Source organism: Spermophilus citellus (assembly GCF_964194105.1).
Source record: "Spermophilus citellus genome assembly, chromosome: 9".
NCBI lineage: Eukaryota > Metazoa > Chordata > Mammalia > Rodentia > Sciuridae > Spermophilus > Spermophilus citellus.
In genome coordinates this window covers 110,541,950-110,563,756 of record NC_138191.1, presented here as the reverse complement: position 1 = coordinate 110,563,756, position 21,807 = coordinate 110,541,950, and the positions used below count along the sequence as shown (strand labels likewise).

Genomic DNA, 21,807 nt, shown 5'->3' with positions numbered 1-21,807 from the left:
AAATCTGATCCCAAACCATTTAGGATCGAATCAGAGCATGTGATTTTCCCCAAGTCAGTTTCGCATATTTTTAAGGGAGGTTAAAAAATACATCCTAATTTGGCTACTCTACGTCTTTGAATTTAGAACTTCCCCCTTCACAGTTCAGAATTAGAGCTGTTTTCCATTTCTGAAATGAGTTTGCAGTTGTCTATCACAACAGCTGGTCTTTAGAAATATCTATTTTCTCCATGTTCCACCACCACTGTTACTACTCTGATGACATAATATGCAGAATATCTAAAAGCAACAACGCTTCAGATCTGAAGGTCTGTTGGAACCCTCCTACCAATGAAGTTGTTCGTCAAGGACATTAAATGATTTGGAGGACAATCCGTAGAATTGTTGCAGGTTCTAATAAACTTTGACTCAAAGGACCACTCTCCCAAAGAATCTGAAGTATTTGGAATGTCAAGTGGTTGGAAGTCTCTCTGTGAAGGAGGAAGGTTTCTGATACTGCCCTCTCTGAACTGGCTCTGGAGGTTACCTATAGGAGATGACCCTTGGTTTGCATCTTCTTTAGAGGGACCCCACGTAGTACTGAGCCACCGAGGTTTCCAGGTGCAGGAGTCTGCTGCCAGGGAGAAAGTTGTGTGGGGTGACTGCCCCATGTGGTTGTCTGTATCTATAGCAATACCTGGAATAGAACAGTGATCTCTAGAATAATGGTTCTTTTTGCTCTCTTTGCCATCAACTTCTCTTTTTTCCCGCAAGTGGTTACCATTAACTTCTTTTCTAAATATTTTATGAGTGTCTTTGTTATTTTTTGAGCTGATGTGTTGAGGGTGACTGCAAGTAGTACTAAGTGTGTACATCTCATTAGTTTCCTGTTCATCCAAAATGCTTTTCTCATCATTTATGTCATGATTGTCAGGATCTGCCTGAAATACAGAAGATGAATTTAAACTTGGGTATGCTACTCTGTGTGCTTGTTTTTCCACTATCAGATTATAATCAGGTGCTGAAGGGAGTCGTTTCAGTGAATTTGCAGATGTGCTCTGATATTTGGCTAGACTTTGTTTTGACTTTGCACAGAATTCATTGTGTTCATTCCTCGATTTATATTGTCCCAAGAGCCCTCTTTTAATCTTTTTAAAACCTAGGTGGAAAATTTCTAAAATGTTTAAGAAAAGTGAAACAGTGGCTATGGATTGCATAAAAAATAGAAATATTGTCTTTTCTGTTGGTCTTGAAACAAAACAATCGATTATATTTGGACATGGGTGACCATGGCATTTAAATAGAGGCTCTAAGTGAAATCCATATAAAAGGTACTGTCCAATCATGAACCCAACTTCAACTACAGAACGAGTGAAAATGTGTATCACGTAAGTGCAAAGCAAGGTTCCTCTGAGCGGAGCTTTATTTAGTTTCCTTTGTTCCAGCTGACAGAGCTCTTGCTCTAATCTCCTCTGATTCGCAGGCATTTCAAACTCTATTCCATCCAGTTCTCTCCTTAATTGAGCTTTCATCCTCTCCCTCTCTTTCTCTAGAACTCTCAGTCGGTATAAAGCATGGCCCATGTAGACCAGAGATGGTGAAGACACAAATATCACCTGCAGAACCCAATATCTAATGAGGGAAATAGGAAAGGCCTGGTCATAGCATACATTTCTGCAACCTGGTTGTTGTGTATTGCAGATGAAGCCAGACTGCTCATCATTCCAGACATCTTCAGCTGCTACTCCCAGAACAAGCATTCGAAATATGAATAATATGGTGAGCCAGATCTTTCCAATCATGGTGGAGTGAATATGAACTTCCTCCAGAATGCCTCCAAGGAGATTCCAGTCCCCCATGCTTATTTATTCAGCCATCTTAGCTCTGAACCCCATCAAACAGGAGGCAGATAAATTCTTCCATTCTGAAGGGAGCACTGTTTCTTAAAGCAAACCTATGGCCAAAATATGAACAAATCATCACTCTTTCCATGTGCTGATTTTTTTACTTTTTTTCCCTAGATAGCAGTAACCATCTGCCACAAAGAATGTATTTTAGATTTGAGGAGTTTAAAAGAATTTTGTTTAGACATTACAGTGCAAAAAAAAAAAAAGGTGATACCTAGAGGAAGCATGTATATATTATGAACAAAATTGTTGGGCTAGTGATGTAGCTTAGTGGTAGAATGTGTGCCTAACATGCATGAGGCCCTGGGTTCAATCCCCAGCCCCACCACAAAATAAATAAAAAATAAAAATAGAATTCTGAGATTCCCATCCTAAGTCATCTTACTTAGCTTAAGTATCTTGTTTAATTTTCTTTAACTGGGAACTCTTAAGAGACAGTCCTAAAAATAATGACTTGATATTACAAACAAACCTATTAAGATTATTTTACGTAAGAGTTTATAATCAAAGTAAGTGATTGTAAATTTTCATTTATACTCAGGAAAAATGAATGTGCTTCATCTGATAATTCAATAAAATACAGCATTTAATGAAACCAGGGGAAATGATCTGGCTCTTGCTACAGGAATTTAGATTAATTTTTTTTTTTATTTTGTTTTGTGTTTTGTCTTGTTTTATTTAGTTTGTGGTGCTGGGGATTGAATACAGGTCCTCACACGTGCTAGGCAGACACTCTACCACTGAGTCACATCCCTAGCCTGAATTTAGATTAGTTTTTTAATACACATTTGAATATCTAAATTCCGGTTTCTTTCTGGCAGTTGTTGAGCATTTTTAGAAATCAATTCCAGTAATATTTATGAATATTTATAAAATTCTTACACTTTGCTATAAAAAATTTATAAATTTTTATCATATTAAAATATACTCTAAAATTTCTCAGCTGTTGTATGGTACTAAAATATTATTAAGAATGGGGTGAAATAAATTCATCACTGGTGTGGTGATGGTATTATAGAAAATATTGTAACAATGTCTTATCTCTTTAAGATGTAGCTTCTTTCTTGGAGAGAACAGTGGGACAAATTAGAATTTAGCTACTTGGATTATTGGCCAATAAATTCCATATAATATTTATGAAGGCTATCTTAGGCTTTCCCACAAAGGAAAGATAGAAATAATAAATGTTTTAATTCCCTTTCATTTAAAATATATAAATGTATGTCCTGTGTCCTTTATATAAAGGGAAATAATACACAATCAAAGAAAATACTAGGATACTATAGTTACAAGATACATTCATCACAAAAATCCTGATAGATTCATCACAAAGATCTTATGAGGTGGCTATTTCACCCATTTGTTATTTATCCCATTTTATCTATATGATGCAGAAACTGAGGCATGCCTTAATTTGCCAAGGTCACACAGCTGAAGCTGGCATTCAAACCCATCAGTGTGGCTCTAGAGTCAGTTCTTAACTATCTTTCCTAACTACTATTTTTCCTCTTAAACATACTTGAAATTTGCATGAAAGAAACATCAAGAGATCATGTTTTCTCTTAAAAGTTCATTTAAGGGGCTGGGGTTGTGGCTCACTGGTAGAGCCCATGCCTTGCACGTGTGAGGCAATGGGTTTGATCCTCAGCACCACATAAAAATAAATAAAGGTATTGTGTCCATCTACAACTAAAAAAAAATTTGAAAAAAAGGTAATTCAACCTCATCTTTTAAAAAAGGTCATTTAAGTTTAGGAATGTTGAATAGTGATAGTTTTAGCTTTTTGGTTCTAGAGTCTCTAGTTTTTTAAAGATTTGTACAGTTAATAAAACTTACAAAAGCAGCAGTTGTCTAAAATTTAGCCATATTCCTGATAGAAAAACTTTATATCGACTGTATTATATTAATAATAGTATACTCTGACTTTTAAAATGTAAATTGGGTTGTTATTATTGTTATTTATAATAGTATGAATTAAAAACATCCAAAATAATTATCCATCCAAGAAAGATTGGTTAAATAAATAATGATACATCCATAGTGTGATACCAGGCAGCCAGTAGAAATGATAAATGTATACTAACATAAAAAGACATTTAACATTTTGTTTCAGTGCAATTCAAAATAGTATAGTCCACTAATATAAATTTATTTATATGTAGAGTAATGCATATAAAAAACTCTAGAAGGATATCTATCAAAATATTAACAGATTATCTCTGGATAATGGAATTAAAATTGACTTAATTTTTTTATATTTTTGTTTTTTAATGTTTTACCATGAGCCCTTTACTATTATAATCATAAAAGGAAGTATTTTTTCCCCTTAAAGTATAAAACATAGTATTTCCTAAAAGAAGGAATGGAATTTAATTATAAATTAAAACTTTCATGACAAATGATATGAAAACTAGTACACATACATACAGTTCCACAGAATTCAAAAGCAAAAGTTAAAAACATTTCAAACAATTATTTCTTAATTAGCTAAGAGAGAGATTAACACAAACCTTTTTAAGCTTTGATAAATCTGAGAAGCAAATCATGCTTAGAAGTTATACCATGGCTGTCTTCAGCTTCTCTGAAAGCATCCCTTTGAGGTATACAGCAGATTCTTGTCAGTTCAGCACCATGGATGAGTCAGCTAGCAACTAAAATCCATTTCCCTTTCTGCTCATTCTACAACAGCACTAGCCAATAGAACTAACTTCTGCAACATTGGAAATATTCTCTTTCTGCTTTGTCCAATAAGGTAGTCACCAGCTACATGCAGCAATTGAACTCTTGCAGTCTAGTTTGTGTATGACAGCAACTGAAGTTTTAATTTTGTTTAATAGAAACTTAAAGAGCTACATGTACACAGTGGCTACTTTGTTGGACATCACAGATAAAGAATGCTTCCAGGGAATGAAACTAACCACATTATGTTGTATATATATGAACATGTAACAACAAATCCCACTAATATGTCTAATTATCATGCACTGATAAAAAATTTTTAAAGAATTCCTAATAGTAAAATACAATCTAGAAGAGCATTATGAGCTCCAAATTAAACTGAATAAATGGTTCCTCTGTAATTCAGAGATGTCAAATTTAAGACATCAGGAGATGTTTGTATGTGTTTTTACTGTAATTTTTTGCCAATAAAACATCACTATTTTTGGTTATGTAACCCATATTTCTAGTACCAAAAAAAATCTTTCTTTCTTAGTAGATAATAACTTCATCATCAGCCCATAATCAATGGGTTATGTTTGATTTTATGGTTAGATAAATTCTGTTGCTCTCCCTAGTTTTCTACTAACAATTACATTGTACTTCAGGTCATTAAACAGGTCTCTTCAGAGCTAGTGACCTGGTGCATTGGCCATGGCAGATAAATATTCCTCCCCTGAAAAGCTACTTTTTAGATTAAACAGAAACATTTCATCAAGGGAACAATTATATACATATATTCTTGTTTACATTATGTGTATATTAATGTTTATATATTATAAAACATATATGCTGTGTAATATATAATTATTGGTAAAATTTAAAAATACTCATCCTCAGTAGTCAGAGATAAATTCAAATAAAGCATTATATTCTAACTATCAAAATGCAAAAATTTCAAGATTTCAAATATCTTTTTTCAAAGTAGAGGAAAACTTGTATATGTTAGGTAAGAATATAATTGGATACAAATACTCAAAGAGCAATTTAAATCTATCACAATTAACATTTCTACTGGATACTTGAAATATTCATTCAGCAAACACTTAAAAATATACTGCATATACTAGGACATTCACTCTTGGTAACCATACAAAACTAGCACAATTTAAAAGTCCAATAAAGAAATGGTTTAACTATGGACTATCTGTATTATTCAACTCAGAGAACAAAGGTCTCTATCAACTGATACAGAAAGATCGCTGTCATATTGAAAAGCAACTTACAGAGCAATACATATATCTTAATCTTGTTAAAACCTATACTTTATCTGGGCACAACGGTACATGCTTGTAATGCCAGCTTCTCAGGAGGCTGAGGCAGGAGGGTCACAAGTTCAAGGCCACCCTGGGCAACTTAGTGAGACTCTTGTCTCAAAATTAAAAGTGCTGGGGATGTAACTCAGTGGTAGAGCATTTGCCTAGTATGTCCAAGGTCTGGGTAATCCCAGGGTTCAGTTCCTAGTACAAAAAGAAAAAAGTATATCAAGAGTATAACACAGATATGAAAAGTTTTTATTTTTCACATAGTACAGTATCCATGGATTCTATGAAACAGTCTCCAAAGTATGTCCTCCAAGTAAAGCCAGTTCTCTTTTATAGAATATATCCATGCATACCATGTGCCTGGAAGACCCAATCTCTGGTTTTTACTACTAGTGTTTTTTCTTTCTCTCCCTGCTCTTGGCATTCAGAAGGTTCTTCCTCTAATCAGAAGGCCCTTTTGTAAGCAGTCCTTGCTTGCAACTGATGAGTTAGGTGTTGTTTTATCCTCTTTATAAAACTGTTAGCATTTGTTGGAACTCTGTTTCTTCATAAAGTTTTCCATTTCTCCCTCATATGGCTCTTTTTATTATTGGGCTTAAATTAGGGGCAGGTCAGTTTGCTGGGGACAGGAAAATGTTGAAAAATACAGCAAATAAGACACAAGCTAAATAAGCAGCAATTGCTATCCAAAACCTTGGATCTTTCAGCAGTGCTTTATCAAAGCAGCTAAACACAGTATAACCTATAGACATTCCAGCAAATCCACCTGCGATGTGAGCTGCAAAGGACACCTTTGGAGAAAAGAAGAAAAGTGGAAATAAGAAAATGCTAATTGCATGTTTTGGCTGTATCTCTCTTAGTGAAACACAAATACCATCATAAACAAGAGTCTAAGTCTGGAGAACTATGGGTAAAACAGAAGAGACACAAAACCCCATGTACACAGAGAAAAGATGTTCTAAAACATGCAAAGCTAAAAAATGTCATTTTTAACCATTCTGAGTACATAAAACAGAGGCCATTGTTTCTCATTCTTCTTGATCATCATTACATTTAGGATGGTTCTATATAATGCCAACCAAGAGACTAGGAACTGAGTGGCCATGAGGGATCTCTATGAGAACATCCTATTGAAATGGGATGCAGAGTTGAAAAAATAATAGTATATACACAAATACTCAAATAGAAACTCCAGACTTAAAGATTAATCCCAGCAAAACTGAAAGTCAGTTCTCTTTGTGTTATAAATTCATATGGAGCCAAATTTTCATTACTGTATTTCAATCTGCTTTTTATTCTCTGTGGACAGGGAAATCCTTTCTCTCCTGTTTTGGAATGGCTATCAACATGGCAAGTGCAGTGATCAGTGAGGTAAGTGAGGACAATCCAAAAGTCTGATTTCCTTACGAGTTTTCTAAAACTTCCAAATGGATATTTGACTTCCCTAAATCATAGAGTTGTATCCCTTATTCAATGACCCTTTTGATAAAGAAATTTTAATTAAAAAAAAAAAGAAGCAACTCACCGGAGACCCATTTTCAGGGACAAAGAACCTTCTGTAGAGAGCAAATCCCATGTCTGACACAACTAGAAGGAAAAACATCCTGATGAAGTCCCAGGATCTCCACAATATTGCACCAACTGTTTTTGGTTCCCCTCTAATAATGATATATAATAATTCCTGAGTTTTATTCTGTTCCAGGTTCCATTCTAAACATTCTACATGCATTAATTCAGTAATCCTCTCAACAACCCTATGAAGTAGGTACTATCATTATTCCATTTTATATTTATTCATCCAACAAGGATTTATTGATTATTCTCTATGTAGCAGGCACAATTCTAGTTGGTATACATGCAGCAGTGAACAGTTCAGAGACCAGCCCCATAGAGCTGATGATCTGGAGGAGCAAACAAGCAAAACATACATTATATCAAACAGTGCTAAGTATTGTGAAGGAAATAACAGAGGAAAGTCAAGAATGCCAAGGGTAGGATGTGACTTTTAATAGGAGGGAAGATCTCCTGAGAATATGACATGAGGGAGCAGGCCATGCTAATATGTGAAGTAACAATCTGTTCCAAGCAGGAAAAAGAGCAAGCACAAAGTCTCTTTGACAGGAATGTGCCTGGTGTGTTTGGGGAGTACCAGTGCAGTTGATATGGCTGGATCAGTGGTTTTCAAAATGTGTTTTCCCAAGACCAGCAACACCAGCATCACCTGGGAAGTTCTTAAAAATAAAAATTCTTAGGCTGCACCTAGACCTATGAACAAGAAACCGAGGATGAAGTTCACATTCTGTTTTAACAAGACTTCCAGGTGATTCTGGACTAGAGTTAAGGACAAAGTGGTAGGTGATGAGATCACACAGCAGAAGATACATTTCATAAGAGCCTTGTGAAGCACTATAAAGACTTTGATTTTTACTCTGAGTAATTGGAAGCCTGTGAAAGCTTCTGATCATAGGAGTGACATGATCTGACTTGTTTTTACAAAGATCATTCTGGCCACTATATAGGGAAAAGATAATAAGACAGCAAGAATAGGAGCAGGGAAACCAACTAGAGGATTACTTGTGGCAATCCAAGTGAAGAACAATGGTGGCATTTTATACATAAAGGAACCAAGACTCCACTCTTATGCACCATACTAATTGCCTTTATTTACCATCAAGAGTACTGAAAATGGACCAGGAAAGGAAAGGAGTCCACATTCCTCAACAGAACATGAGAGCCAGAACTTAGACTTTCTTCCTAAGTCAGGTCTGTGCTGACAGAGGAGTTTCTGGGTTGCTTTGCCTTGAAGAACTCTGCCCTACATGGGAGCTTGGAAACATCTCTTGTAGCTATCACATTCCACACCCATCCCCCAGTTCCCTGCGCTCTATTTAGTGAGCCACCGTGTCCTAGGAGATGGAAAGGCCTAGTCCTTGCCTCTGGGAAAACAGCATCAGGACCATGTGTTCTGGCTGGTTTCCCATTCAATATCATATTGATGTTGAAGTCACGGAACAGAGATTGAGGGTGAAATTAACATTAACTCAATGTTAATTTTTTTCCCCACTACTAGGGATTGAATCCAGGGCACTTTATTACTGAGCTACATTCCCAGCCCTTTTTTATTTTTTATTGTGTGACAGGGTCTAGCTAAATTGCCTATGCTGGCCTTGAATTTATGATCTTTCTGCCTCAGTCTCCCTAATTACTGGGATTACAGATGCATGCCACTGTGCCCAACTTTGATTGTGATTTAATTGTAAATGGCTGTTACACAATGTGCTGGGTAAATGGGGCTGCATCTTTTTTTTTTTTTTTCTGCATCATATTTTCATTCATCATTTGCATTTCCTGATCCAGCATAAATAACATGCAGGGAGGACTATGAAAGAACTCTGCCAAAGACCAGGGCAGCCAACAGGAAACCTTCACTTTAGTCTTCCACAGCAGGGGACAGCCTCAAAAAAAAAAAAAAAAAAAAAAAGTCTCTGTGACCATCTCAATTTCTCCATCCCATTTCTCTCTTGTTTATCTTCCCCTACTTATATCACTGCCTAGCTCTTTCTGCCTCCTAGAGGAGCCTGCACCTGGGTTGCTACAGCCTTTAAACTGAAACATGTCTTCCCACCTGAAAAGAGGACCTTATTCCAATAAACCTAATTGCTGCCTCATTAGAAAGTTGGCACTTTTTAATAATTTTTTGTGGGGGGGGGGTCCTAGGGGTTGAACCCAGGGGTATTTATCACTGAGCTACATCTGTAGCCCTTTATTTTTTATTTTGACACAGGCTCTTGCACAGTTGCTAAGGTTGGACTCAAACTTTGTGATCCTCCTGCCTCAGCCTCCCAAGTCACTGGGATTGCAGGAATGTATTCCTACACCCAGTTATTGACACTCATTTTAAAGGAGTTGGCTTTATGTGGATTTTTTTTTTAAGGATGAAAATGTGAGATTTTCTTAACTTTTACCCAAGGTAAGCTCAGTTTCTTAGTTAAATAACATATCCCATGAATGTGGTCCTTAATCTAATTATCCTTCACAATTAAGGGTAATGTTTACCAATTAAAAGAAAACCAAACAATGTACATGTTTTCAAGAAATGTGTTTCAAATTAAAATATCTTTATATTCCTTAATTTGTAATTTTACGAATCTGGTATGTGTTTTAATTCTCATTTTCAAGCCAAAAAACTTTTAGAAATGATATGTCAGGATCAGGGAATGTTGACAATAGCAGATCCTACAAAGCGACACAGGTCATGTGGTGATTTTAGTATGCACCTCGAGAATGACAGAACATCACAGAAACCACCTTTGGAGATACACTGCACATGAAGCAAGGGTTTTCACTTCAACTTTGAAAAGCATGAAAATCCTTTCCCCACTAAGGATGTGAGGCTTATTCTACAAAGACTTCATGCAGATTGACTAAAGACCCAGGTCACTTGTATGACAACATTTGTTTGCCCAAATGACTGGTTCATGGGTTCTGATGATGACTCTTAACAACTGACGAGCTCCCATGGGGGCCAGATATTTGCTTTTCCCTTCTCTTCCAACAATTTTTCCTTAACTTTTTTATTTCTTATGAAAAGAAATTATCTACAGTATGGAATAAGCTATAAACAAGTGAACTCTTATCTCAGAATGAAATATTGATATTTTTATCGTTAAGTGGTTCATAAACTAAATTTAGGATCTTTCCACAGAGGCAGTTGCCCCTGTTCCTGTATGTGGAATATGGAAACCTTGATACCAAAAACCCGAGATTTTACCAAGTGTGACCTCTGCCTTGGCTTTCAAGTCTGACCCCAGGGTCTGTCCTCCTCCCCCAATTCCCCCAATAAGTATAGCTCCACCGGAAGCAGGTCCCTGAAAACTTCCCACCCATGCCTCTGCCCTTGTTTTCTTCTACCTTGTATGTCCTGCTAATACCCAAATCTATCCTTACTTTCAGACTCAGTTAAAATCCCAGCCTCTCAGGACAGGGGATGTGGCTCAGTGGTGAAGCACTTCCCTGTCAAACACCAGGTCCTGGGTTCCATCCCCAACACCAAAAAGAAAAAAAAATTCAGCCCCCCCCACCCACCCATGGCGTGTTCTTCCATACCAAAACTCCTCTAGTGTGTAATTCTAGAATTCACAGAGATTTCAAAAGCCACCTTAGTCACTCTCTTAGCTCTTGAGCTTCTCGGTTTCCTTGACCTCCACTCTCTTGTCCTCAGTCCTCAGCTGCCACTCAGAGTTTATATCCTAGATCAGTTTTTTTTTTTTTAATCTGAAAATGTAAAACTTGAGAAGGCAGCAGATTATCTCAGTGGTTTCCAGGCTTTTCCTTTGCAGACAAAAGTCACATACAGTCTCCAACATTTGAAAGAGAAAGTCCAGTTTATAAAACATTATGGTTGAAGTAGAGGGGGCACCTGGAGCTCTGCTTTGTTGGCTTTCCCCACTCTAGAAAGAAACAACAAGCCCAAACACTTCACCAGGCCCCTCCAAGAACCACCCTGAGGTGGTTCCTGTGAAATTCCTCCCTTCACGCCTAATCCTATGAAGCCAACAATTCTTTCTGACCCTAGGCAGTGTTTGGGAAATGTGAAAAGGCCTTTTGAAGGTGGATCCAATTAAACCAAAGGTGTAAAATATTCCCCGAACTCACTTACCTATAAGGATGATGACCAGTAGTCTGAAAATTCCTAAGACAGGAATCATTTCTCGAAAATTCTTGCAAAGAGATAAGTCACAATAATGTAAGCAATCTGTGGCAAAGGAAACTTCAGCTCTACCCCCCCTTCACCAGCTCTGTGATTTAAACCTATGTTTAAGCATCAGATATTTGCCAAACAAAGCATTGTTGTAACAGCCAAGCTTTAAAAAAGTTTTTAAGAAATACAATGCGGGCTGGGGATGTGGCTCAAGCGGTAGCGCGCTCGCCTGGCATGCGTGCGGCCCGGGTTCGATCCTCAGCACCACATACCAACAAAGATGTTGTGTCCGCCGAGAATTAAAAAATAAAATAAATATTAAAAAAAAAAAAAAAAAGAAATACAATGCTAGTGCACTTTGGACAATAAAATGAAGCATGGCATTTAATTCTATGATTTATGACTCAATTTAGGGGGCTGCGGGTACAGCTAAGTGGTAGAGCATTTGCCTAGCATGTACAAGGCCCTGGGTTCAATCCCCAGAACTGAGGGGGAAGGGGGAAATTTTATTAGCTGGAAATTATCTAAATATAGATAATAAAAAGTCTACACTGAATATGTCAAAAAATGAATATATGGGTGGATAGTTAGATAAATAAGTGCCATTAACCTAAGACTGATGCAATAGTTCCAAGCTTTTTTTGGAAATACTTATTCGCCACTTCTTCACTCTCTTTTCCCATAGTAGCTAGCAAAGACTTAACTAAAATTTGAGTATCAATTCAATTTTTTTAAAAGTAATTTCAAAATAAAGGAAAATGTTGATCAAAATACATTGTTCTATTTTAACTTTGAAAAAATATGCCTGCCTGTGATAGCCCTGGTGTCACTTAGAGAACTGCTGAGTCACATACTCCACTTTAATTTACTGAGTTGCTTCTCCCTCCCCTTCAAGTTATTAACTCCCTTCCTATGAAGTGAAGATGCTGCACCAGGGGTGTTAATTCTATTTTCAAGCTGCTGTGAACATGACCTACAGTAAGAAATAATGTAACAACCCACTGCACACATAAATCAAAGAGTGCCTTCTCCTAGTCCATGTGACACACGCTGAAATTTTTGTTTGTTTGATTTTGGAGCCCAGGACCTTCAACTGAGTTCACAACCACTAATGGGTTGTAATCCAAAGTTTGAAAAATATTTTTCTAAGAAGTAACTTCTACCTCTGAAACAGTTTTAGAATTGCTTGGTATTTGTCCTACTAGAGTGATTTTATAGTATACCTAAATGGGTAAAAGGTTGAAGCCAAGTCAGAATTTTTTTCCTGTGTTAAGAAATGGTTGGCACTCACATACTATCATGGGAATGTAAAATTATATGCCAGTTTTAGAGGGCAATTTGGAATTTGCATATTGAAATGTTAAAATTTCACCTAGTAAGTTCACTTCTAGGATTTTATCCTATCAAAAAGAAAAAATCACAAATGCAAAACATAAATGTAAAGGAACATTCCCTACAGCATTATTTATAATGTGAAAAGCAAAATGGCCCCACATTTTTTTAATATTTATTTTTTTTAATTGTAGTTGGACACAATACCTTGTTTCATTTATTTATTTTTATGTGGTGCTGAGGATTGAACCATGCTAGATTCCAACTCTACCGCTGAGCCACAACCCCAGCCCCAACCCCACTTTTTTTTCAATGAGATTCTGTTAAAAAAAAAAAAAATCATGATACAAATATACAAAGGATGCTCTAAAGCCCTGCAAAGGCAGAGGGAGCTCTCTGTGTACTGACATGGGTGGATGGCCAGGATGCCCCATGAAGATGCAGAACAGTACAAGGGGAGGCCATTTCTGTATAATATTGGTGGAGTTTAAATACATATAGAAAAATGTTTATACATGCATGTCAGACTGTTAAAAAGACATTATACTGGGAACCTTGACTTTCTTTTTTTAAACTTAAAATGTTATTTATTCACATTACTTTGTCCTTCCCCCTTCCCTTGCTACTAGGGACAGAACCCAGAGGTGTTCTTCCACTGAACTACATCCCAACTCTTTTTATTTTATATTTTGAGATAGGGCCTCAACTAAATTGCTTAAACTGGCCTCAAATTTGCAATCCTCCTGCCTCAGCCTCTTGAATCACTGGAATTACAGGTATGTGCCACCTTGCCTGGCTAATCCACATTACTTTTAAGATAACAAGAAAATATAAAACATGAAGGATAAACTCTAAGGGCCATATGATTCTCAGAAAGATGAGTATTCCCTAAATATTGTTAAATGAAGATTCTCTGAACCAAGTAACAGTTATTGTTTTGGAAAAAAAGCGGAAGCAAGGGATATAGCTCAATGGTAGACCACCTGCCTAGCATGCCCAAGCCCTGGGATCAATTCACAGCACTGCAAAAATCATCATCATCATCATCATTATCATCATCATCATCATCATCATCATCATCATCATCCATAGATTCTGTTCCCAAAGTTCTTACCACTAGAACATTCATAAAATAACCTCCCATCAGGGCATAAACTCCTCCTGAAGCACCCACAAGAGACCTGAGTGGATCAAAAATGGAACTGGCAAGGGAACCTAAAGAAATAAAACACAAAGGATCAGACATGATGAGAAACATGAGATACAAATCTTTCCAATCTAAGGTAAAAGTTTGGTAAGTTTGGGCCATTTTCACATTAACAAGCAACAAATTCATTTTATCACTTGTATACTATATAAATAGAGATACATAGTTTATCCTTAATTTTTCTGAAACATTAAGTGTTTATTAGAAAAGTAGTATTACAGAAACAAGAGCATAAACTCTGGAGCTAAATTTACCAAATGTGTGATATGAAGAAGTTATTTAACCCCTCTATGCTGTTTTTCTACCTACGGAATAAGGATATTAATAGATTCAATGAGTTATTGGGGATGTAAATGAGTTGGACATACATATATAGTACTTATAACACTACCTGAAATGTATTATAAACTGTGAACTATTATTTCAAAATACTCCACATATTTAATCAAACTGTCAAAATACCTAACATTCCAGTATTATCTGAAGGCTATGTTTCTTTTTTTTATATTTATTTTTTAGTTGGACACAATATCTTTATTTAATTTATTTATTTTTATGTGGTGCTGAGGATCAAACCCAGGGCCTCGAACATGCTAGGCAGGCATTCTGCAGCTGAGCCACAATCCCAGCCCTGAAGGCTATGTTTCTTATGGAATCAAGATGTAGCCTCAGGATCCTTATTAACATACCATTTAATCAGATTCCCCCAAGCAAGATGAATTTATTTCCTAACCCAATCCTTGATCCCTGGACCAAACAATGCTTTACAAACCAACTCATGCAAACTCTAATACGATGTTTTGAGCTAGACAAAGTGATGCACACCTATGATCCCAGCAACTCAGGAGGCTGAGACAGAAGGATCACAAGTTCAAGACCAGCTTGGGCAATTTAGCAAGATCCTGTCTCAAAAAAAAAAAAAAAAAATTAAAAGTACTGAAGATGAAACTCAATAGTAGAGCATCCCGGAATCCAACCCAGTACCAAAAACAAACAAGTTGGGCCTAGACAACAAAGACCAGTGAACCCTCAAAGACAGGAAATAATTTAGGTGAGGTATTTGATTGCTGAGGTACTTATTACCTTAAGCAAGATTACAGCCTGCAGTTCATGAAGAGAGAACCCAGGCTGATCCCACCACGCCAGAAGTTGTTAAGATGGAATTTAGGGTACAGATAGATCAAGGCAACTTGAGTTCATAAGACAGGGTACTAGAGAAAAGAGAGCTGCACACAAAGAAAGAAGCATGCGAGGAAATTACCAAAGCCAAAGAAAGAACCACCAAAAAGCATGTGGGAACACCACCTGTTACTCATACAGCAAGCACCAAACAGGCTAGATAACTTCTAAACAAAAACTTCATAATTCATGGAACATTGGTTAGAGTGTACAAAAGGATCCTGACCAGAGTAAGAATAATTAGCACTCAACGTGACTTGAAACACAATTTCACATAACAAATCCTACCAGAAAAGATCAAACTTCAAGTAACTTAATTGAGTTTCAGAACATATCTAAAGAATATGTATGGGAATACAAATATATCTGTCATCCAACAAGATAAAATGTATAGCCTCCAGTCAAAAATGATCAGACATGTGAAGAGGCAGAAATGATGAGACACAAGAGAAAAGTCAACCAAATAAAACTTACCCAGAAATAATTCAACTGTTAAATTTAGGCTATAAAAGCAGAAAACAGTTATTCAACTGTATCCTTTGTGTTCAAAAGTTAAAGACATGTAAGATATAAAACAGATTCAAATCAACTCTCTAAGGATGAAAACTGTAATGTCAAAAACTATAAAAATAAACTAAATAGGTTTGATGACAAATTAGACATTGCAAAAGAAATATTTAATAAACAGACACAGAGATGGAAACTATCCCAAACAAAACACACAGAATATTTTTAAAATAAATATAGCATTAGTAAGCTAGAGGAAAATTTCAAGCAATCTAACAAATATATAATTGAAGTCCCCAATAAAGAAGAGAGAAGTCAAATACAGAAAAACTTTTTTGAAAAAATTAAGGTTTTTTTTCCAAAGTCTGATGAAAACTAAAAACCCACAGATTCAAGAAGCTCAACAAATCCCGAGCACAAGAAACATGAAGACAATTATTCTATAAAACAAAATCAAGCTGCTCAAAACCAGTGAAAATTTTCAAATCCAAAGTAAAAACACATCTTTTATATTAGGGAACAAAGATAAGAATCATAATGGATTCCTCATTGGAAAACACACAGCGAGAAGACAGTAAAGCAATATATTTAAACTACTGAAAGAAAAGTAGTGTCAAGTTTGGATTCTATACCTCTTAAAAATATCTTGCAAAAATGAAGGTTGGGCCAGACGTGGTGGTGCACACCTGTAATCCCAGTGGCTCGGGAGGCTGAGGCAGGAGGATCTCAAAGCCAGCCTCAGCAACAGTGAAGTGCTAAGCAACTGAGACCCTGTCTCTAAATAAAATACAAAACAGGGGTGGGAATGTGGCTCAGTGATTGAGTGTCCCTTAGTTCAATCCCTGGTACCCCACAAAAAAATAGTGAAGGGCAGGGCTGGTGGGGTAGTTTAGTGGAAGAGCATTTGCCTAGGTTTTATCTCCAGCACCAGATTTAGAGGTAGAGCACATGCTTAGCATTCCTGAGACCCTGAATTCAGTCCCTAGCCCTCCCATCCTCCAAAAGAAGAGATAAGGCTCACTATTTTTTCCAGATATCGAAAACCTGAGAGAATTGACCTACAGACCATACCATTAGAAGTGTTAAGGGAAATCTCAGGCAGAAGGAAAAAGATCTGTGGGAAGCCGTTCTCACACGTGATTGGGTACCTCCCTGACTGGGTGTGAGGCACTCAGACCAGCTGAGTCAGAGCTTTCCCCACCCTTTCCAGGTGCGAGGGCCTGTCTGTGTGAGGGTGTGACTGACCATTGACCTGGAAACCAATCACTGACCCTGACCTTGGAATGCTGTCCCCCTCGACCTTCATTGGATGGAATTTTCCCCTGAATTTTTTGTTCCCCAATAAAAGCTCACTCTCTGGCGTGCCTCTCTCTCTCCTGCTGGTCTCTTGTGTGAACCTTGCTACCGCCAGGTGGCTCGAGGCAGGAGCCCAGAGAAGCCGTCTCTTAGCTGGGCAAGAAAAAGGTAAAATGTGTCTTTATTTTGATCTCACTAGTTAACTTCTATGTTTGGAACCTCTAGTTTGAAGCTAGCGTGCTGGTCGTGCAGCAGAAAGATCTCCAAAGGAAATATCAAGCTGCACAAAAGGATAATGAGCACTGCAAATGATAAGAACATGAGCAAACACTACAACTTTTGTTCTTATCATTTCAATCTCTTTAAGAGATAATTATGGGGGCTGGGATCATAGCTCAATGGTAGACCACTTACCTACCACATATGACTACTAGGTTCAATCCTCAGCACCACATAAAAATGAATAAATAAAATAAAGGTATTGTGTCCATATAAAAAATTTAAAAAGAGATAATTATGTAAGCAAAAATAATAATGTGGCCAGACATGGTGGTGCACACCTGTAATCCCAACTACTTGGGAGGCTGTGACAGAAGGATCACAAGTTTGAGGCCAGCCTCAGCAACTTAGCAAGACTCTGTCTCAAAAATTAAAATCAAAAATAATAGTAATAATGTAATCTGAGATTTATAACATGTAAAAATTAAATGTATGATAATACCAGGCTAAAGAGGATAAATGGAAGTATATAGTTTATAAAGTTATCATTATATGCAAAGTGATATAATATCACCTGAAAGTGGGCTGTGTGATAAACTAAAGACAGATACTATAAACCCTAAAGCAAACACTGAACTAGCAAATCAGAGAATTATAGTTCATAAGCCAACAAAGAAGATAAAATAAGATCATAAAAAATACACAACCGGGCTGGGGATGTGGCTCAAGTGGTAGCACGCTCACTTGGCATGCGTGCAGCCCGGGTTCGATCCTCAGCACCACATACAAACAAAGATGTTGTGTCCGCCAAGAACTGAAAAATAAATATTAAAAACAAAAAAATTTTCTCTCTCTCCCTCTCTCTCTCTCTCTCTCTTAAAAAAAAATACACAACCCAAAAAAGGCAAAAAGAGAAAAGAAAAACAGGAAAAAAGGAACACAGAACAAATAGCAACATATTGAGCTCAAACCTAGTAATATCATTAATCACATTAAATGCAAATGGTTTAAACACCCAAATTAAATTAAGGGTTTATGAAATTGGATTAAAAAAATAGGATCCAACTATATGCTGCCTACAAGAAATGTTTAAAGATAAAGATACAAATTAGGTTAAAAATAAAATGATAGAGAAGATATACTCACACTAATTTAAAAGAAGATGTTCGGTTTTAAAGTAAATTTTAGAACATACAGTGTTATCACAAATAATTTAATTTCATACTGACAAATGGATCAATTCATCAGGAAAACATAACAATCCTAAATGTTTACATACCTAACAATAGAACTTCAAAATAAATGAAGCAAAAAATGAAAGAACCACATGATAAACAGACAAATCTATCATTATAATCAGAGATTCAACATCCCCTTCTTAAACTATAGAAAAAGTAGACAGAAAACCAGTAAATCTATAGAATAAACATAATAAAACTGACATAAATGACATTTACACAATATTCCATCCAGGAACAGTAGAACACACATTCTTTTCAGATACACAGAATACTTAACCAACAGGCCATATTCTGGACCATGGGACAAGCCTTAATACACTTGAAAGGATTCAAGTTATACAAAGTTTGTTATTTGACCATAATTAAACTAGAAGTCAATAGCAGAACATCTCTAGAAAATCTGCAAATATTTGGAAACTGAATGGCACACAGTAAATAACCCATGTGAAAAGAAGAAACCAAAAGGAAAACTAGCAAGTATTTTAAGCTAAATAAAAATAAATCAAACAACATATCAAAGTTTGAGGCATATTGCTGTTGTGCAATACTTTGGGGAAAATGTATAGCATTAAACACCGGTGTTCTAAAAGAAGCAAGTTCCAGTTGGTAGCCTTACAGTCCATCTTAAGCACACTAGAAATAGCAAGTGAAACACCAAGTAAATAGAGGAAAGGAAACAATAAAGACCAGAATAGAAATCAGTGAAATGAAAAACAAAAGGGATCAGTAGAGAAAAATATAATGAAACCAAAAGCTGGTATTTCTTTTTTTTTGCGGGGGGGTGGGATAGGTACTGGGGATGGAACTTGGGGGCACTCAACCACTGAGCCATATCCCCAACCCTATTTTGTGTTTCATTTAGAAACAGGATCTCACTAAGTTGCTCATTTCCTCCCTGTTGCTGAGTCTGGCTTTGAACTAGCAATCCTCCTGCCTCAGCCTCTTGATCCACTGGAATTATAGGTGTGGGCCACCATGCCCAGCAAAAGCTGTTCTTTCATTGAGAATATCAATAGATGTGATAACCTCTAATCAAACTAATCAAAGAATAAGGAAAAAATACAAATATTTTATTCTAATATCTGGAATGAAAAATATTATACCACTACAAATTCATTAGCTATTAAAAGATGGCACATAGCTGTAATCCCAGCAGCTCAGGAGGTTGAGGCAAGAGGATACAAGTTCAAAGCCAGCCTCAGCAAATTAGTGAGGTCCTACACAACTTAGTGAGACCCTAACTCAAAAATAAGAAGGCCTGGGATATAGCTCAGTGGATAAGCATACCTGGATTCAATTCCCAGTACCAAATATATATATGTAATGGGGGGCCACATGTGGTGGTGTACACTTATAATTCAGCAACTCAGGAGGCTGAGGAAGTAGGATTCCAAGTTGGAGACCAGCCTGGGCAATTTAGCAAAACCATCTATGAAAATAAAAAATAAAAAAGGCTGGGGATGGGCTGGAGTTGTGGCTCAATGGTAGAGCACTTACCCTGCAACTATGAGGCACTGGGTTCGATCCTAGCACCACATAAAAACAAATAAAGGCATTGAGTCCATACACAACTAAAAAAAGATATTAAAATGTTGGGGGCAGGGCGCTGGGGATGTAGCTCAGTAATACAGTATGCCTGGATTTAGTCCCCAATGCCACAAAAATAGGAGTAATAATAATAATAGAATACTATAAGCAATTTTATGCCAATAAAGATGACATCTTAGATGAAAAGAACAAATCTCTTGAAAAACAAACTACCAAAGCTCACTCAGAAGAAATAGCCCAAATAGCCTTGTGTCTACTAAAGGAATCAAGTTGTAGTTTAAAATCTCCCAACAAAGAAAAGAACTCCAGGCCCAGATGGCTTCACTGCTGAATTATAACAAACATTTAAGGAAGGACTAATGGTTGTATACAAACTGTTCCATAAAATTGAGGAGCATGGAATACTTCCTATTTTATTCTGTGAGGCAAAGCATTAGCCTGTTACCAAAATCAGTCAAAGACTTTACAAGAAAACTATAGTCCAGTATTTCTCATGAATAAATAAATGCAAAATTTCTAAGCAAAATTGTAGCAGGTAAAATCCAGCAATATTAAGAAAGGATAATACATCATGACCAAGTGGTATTTATCCCAAAAAAAGCAAGACTGATTTAACATTTCAAAATTAGTCAATGTAATTCAGACAAAAAAGAAATGAGCATCATAATAGACACAGAAAAGGCATTCAACAAAATCCAATACCCTTCTGTGATTAAAAACACTAAACAAACTAGGAATGTAAGGGAATTTCCTCAGCCTAATAAAGAGCAAGTATCAAAAATCCACAGCTAACATCACTCTTAACAACAAAAAACTGGACCGTGGGCTGGGGTTGTGGCTCAGCGGTAGAGCACTTACCTAGTATGTGTGAGGCACTGGGTTCAATTCACAGCACCACATACAAATAAATGAATAAAATAAAGGTTCATCAACATATACAAAAAATGGATCCTTTCCTTTTACGATCAAGAACAAAGATATTCAGTCTCCTATTTTAGCATTATGCTGGAGATTCTAGGCAATCAATCAACCTATCAATCAATCAAAGGCATCCAGATTAAAAAGGAAGGAGTAAAACTGACTCTGTTCACAAACATAGCAATTTGTGTTGGAAATCTAATGGAATTAACACCACCAAAAAAAAAAAACCTACTAGAAATAATAGATGGGTCTAGTAAGGTCAATATAGTAGACACACACACACACACACACAAAACCAACTATATTCCTGGGCAATAGCAAGGAAGAATCAGAAATAGAAATTTTAAAAATAGATATGTATGTTGGTACATGCCTATAATTCCAGCTACTCAGAAAGATGAGGCAGGAGGATTGTAAGTTCAAAAGTCTGAGGTCACCTTGGACAATTTAGCAAGATCCTACCCCCAAATTTAAAAAAAAAAAAAAAAATTGTAAAGGGCTGGGGATGTAGCTCAGTAGTAGAGCACTCCTGGATTCAATCCCCAGGGAAGAAAGGAAGGAAGGAAATGTTTTAAATAAAACCATTTACAATACATCAAAAATACAAGCTTGCCTAGCATGTGCAGGGTCCTAGGTTCAATCCCTAGCACTGCAAGAAAAGAGAGAGAGAGATACACAGATATAAATCTGACCAGAAATGTACAAGATCTAAACACTGAAAATTTTAAAACATGATCAGAGGAATTCTGAAAGACCCAAAAAACAGAAGGATATATTGTGTTCATTG

General features: G+C 36.5%; 2 protein-coding genes across 2 annotated transcripts in view; both read right to left on the bottom strand.

The window, feature by feature from the left end:
• Nucleotides 1-296: 296 nt before the first annotated feature.
• Nucleotides 297-1,838, bottom strand: GJA9 (gap junction protein alpha 9; the record flags this gene model as incomplete). The annotated part of the gene is made up of 1 exon (XM_081308641.1): nucleotides 297-1,838. The coding sequence occupies one exon, from the start codon at nucleotides 1,836-1,838 to the stop codon at nucleotides 297-299; it is 1,542 nt and encodes a 513-aa protein (XP_081164767.1).
• A 4,106-nt stretch (nucleotides 1,839-5,944) lies between these two features.
• The window catches only part of RHBDL2 (rhomboid like 2), a 52,805-nt gene continuing 36,942 nt past the window's right edge, over nucleotides 5,945-21,807 (bottom strand). The window contains exons 6-9 of the mRNA XM_081308642.1: nucleotides 14,017-14,117; nucleotides 11,529-11,589; nucleotides 7,395-7,456; nucleotides 5,945-6,660 (exon numbers count right to left, since the gene is read on the bottom strand). Of these exons, the coding sequence (XP_081164768.1) occupies nucleotides 6,481-6,660; nucleotides 7,395-7,456; nucleotides 11,529-11,589; nucleotides 14,017-14,117 (404 nt within the window). The 3' untranslated portion in view covers nucleotides 5,945-6,480. The remainder of the gene's footprint in view (nucleotides 6,661-7,394; nucleotides 7,457-11,528; nucleotides 11,590-14,016; nucleotides 14,118-21,807) is intronic.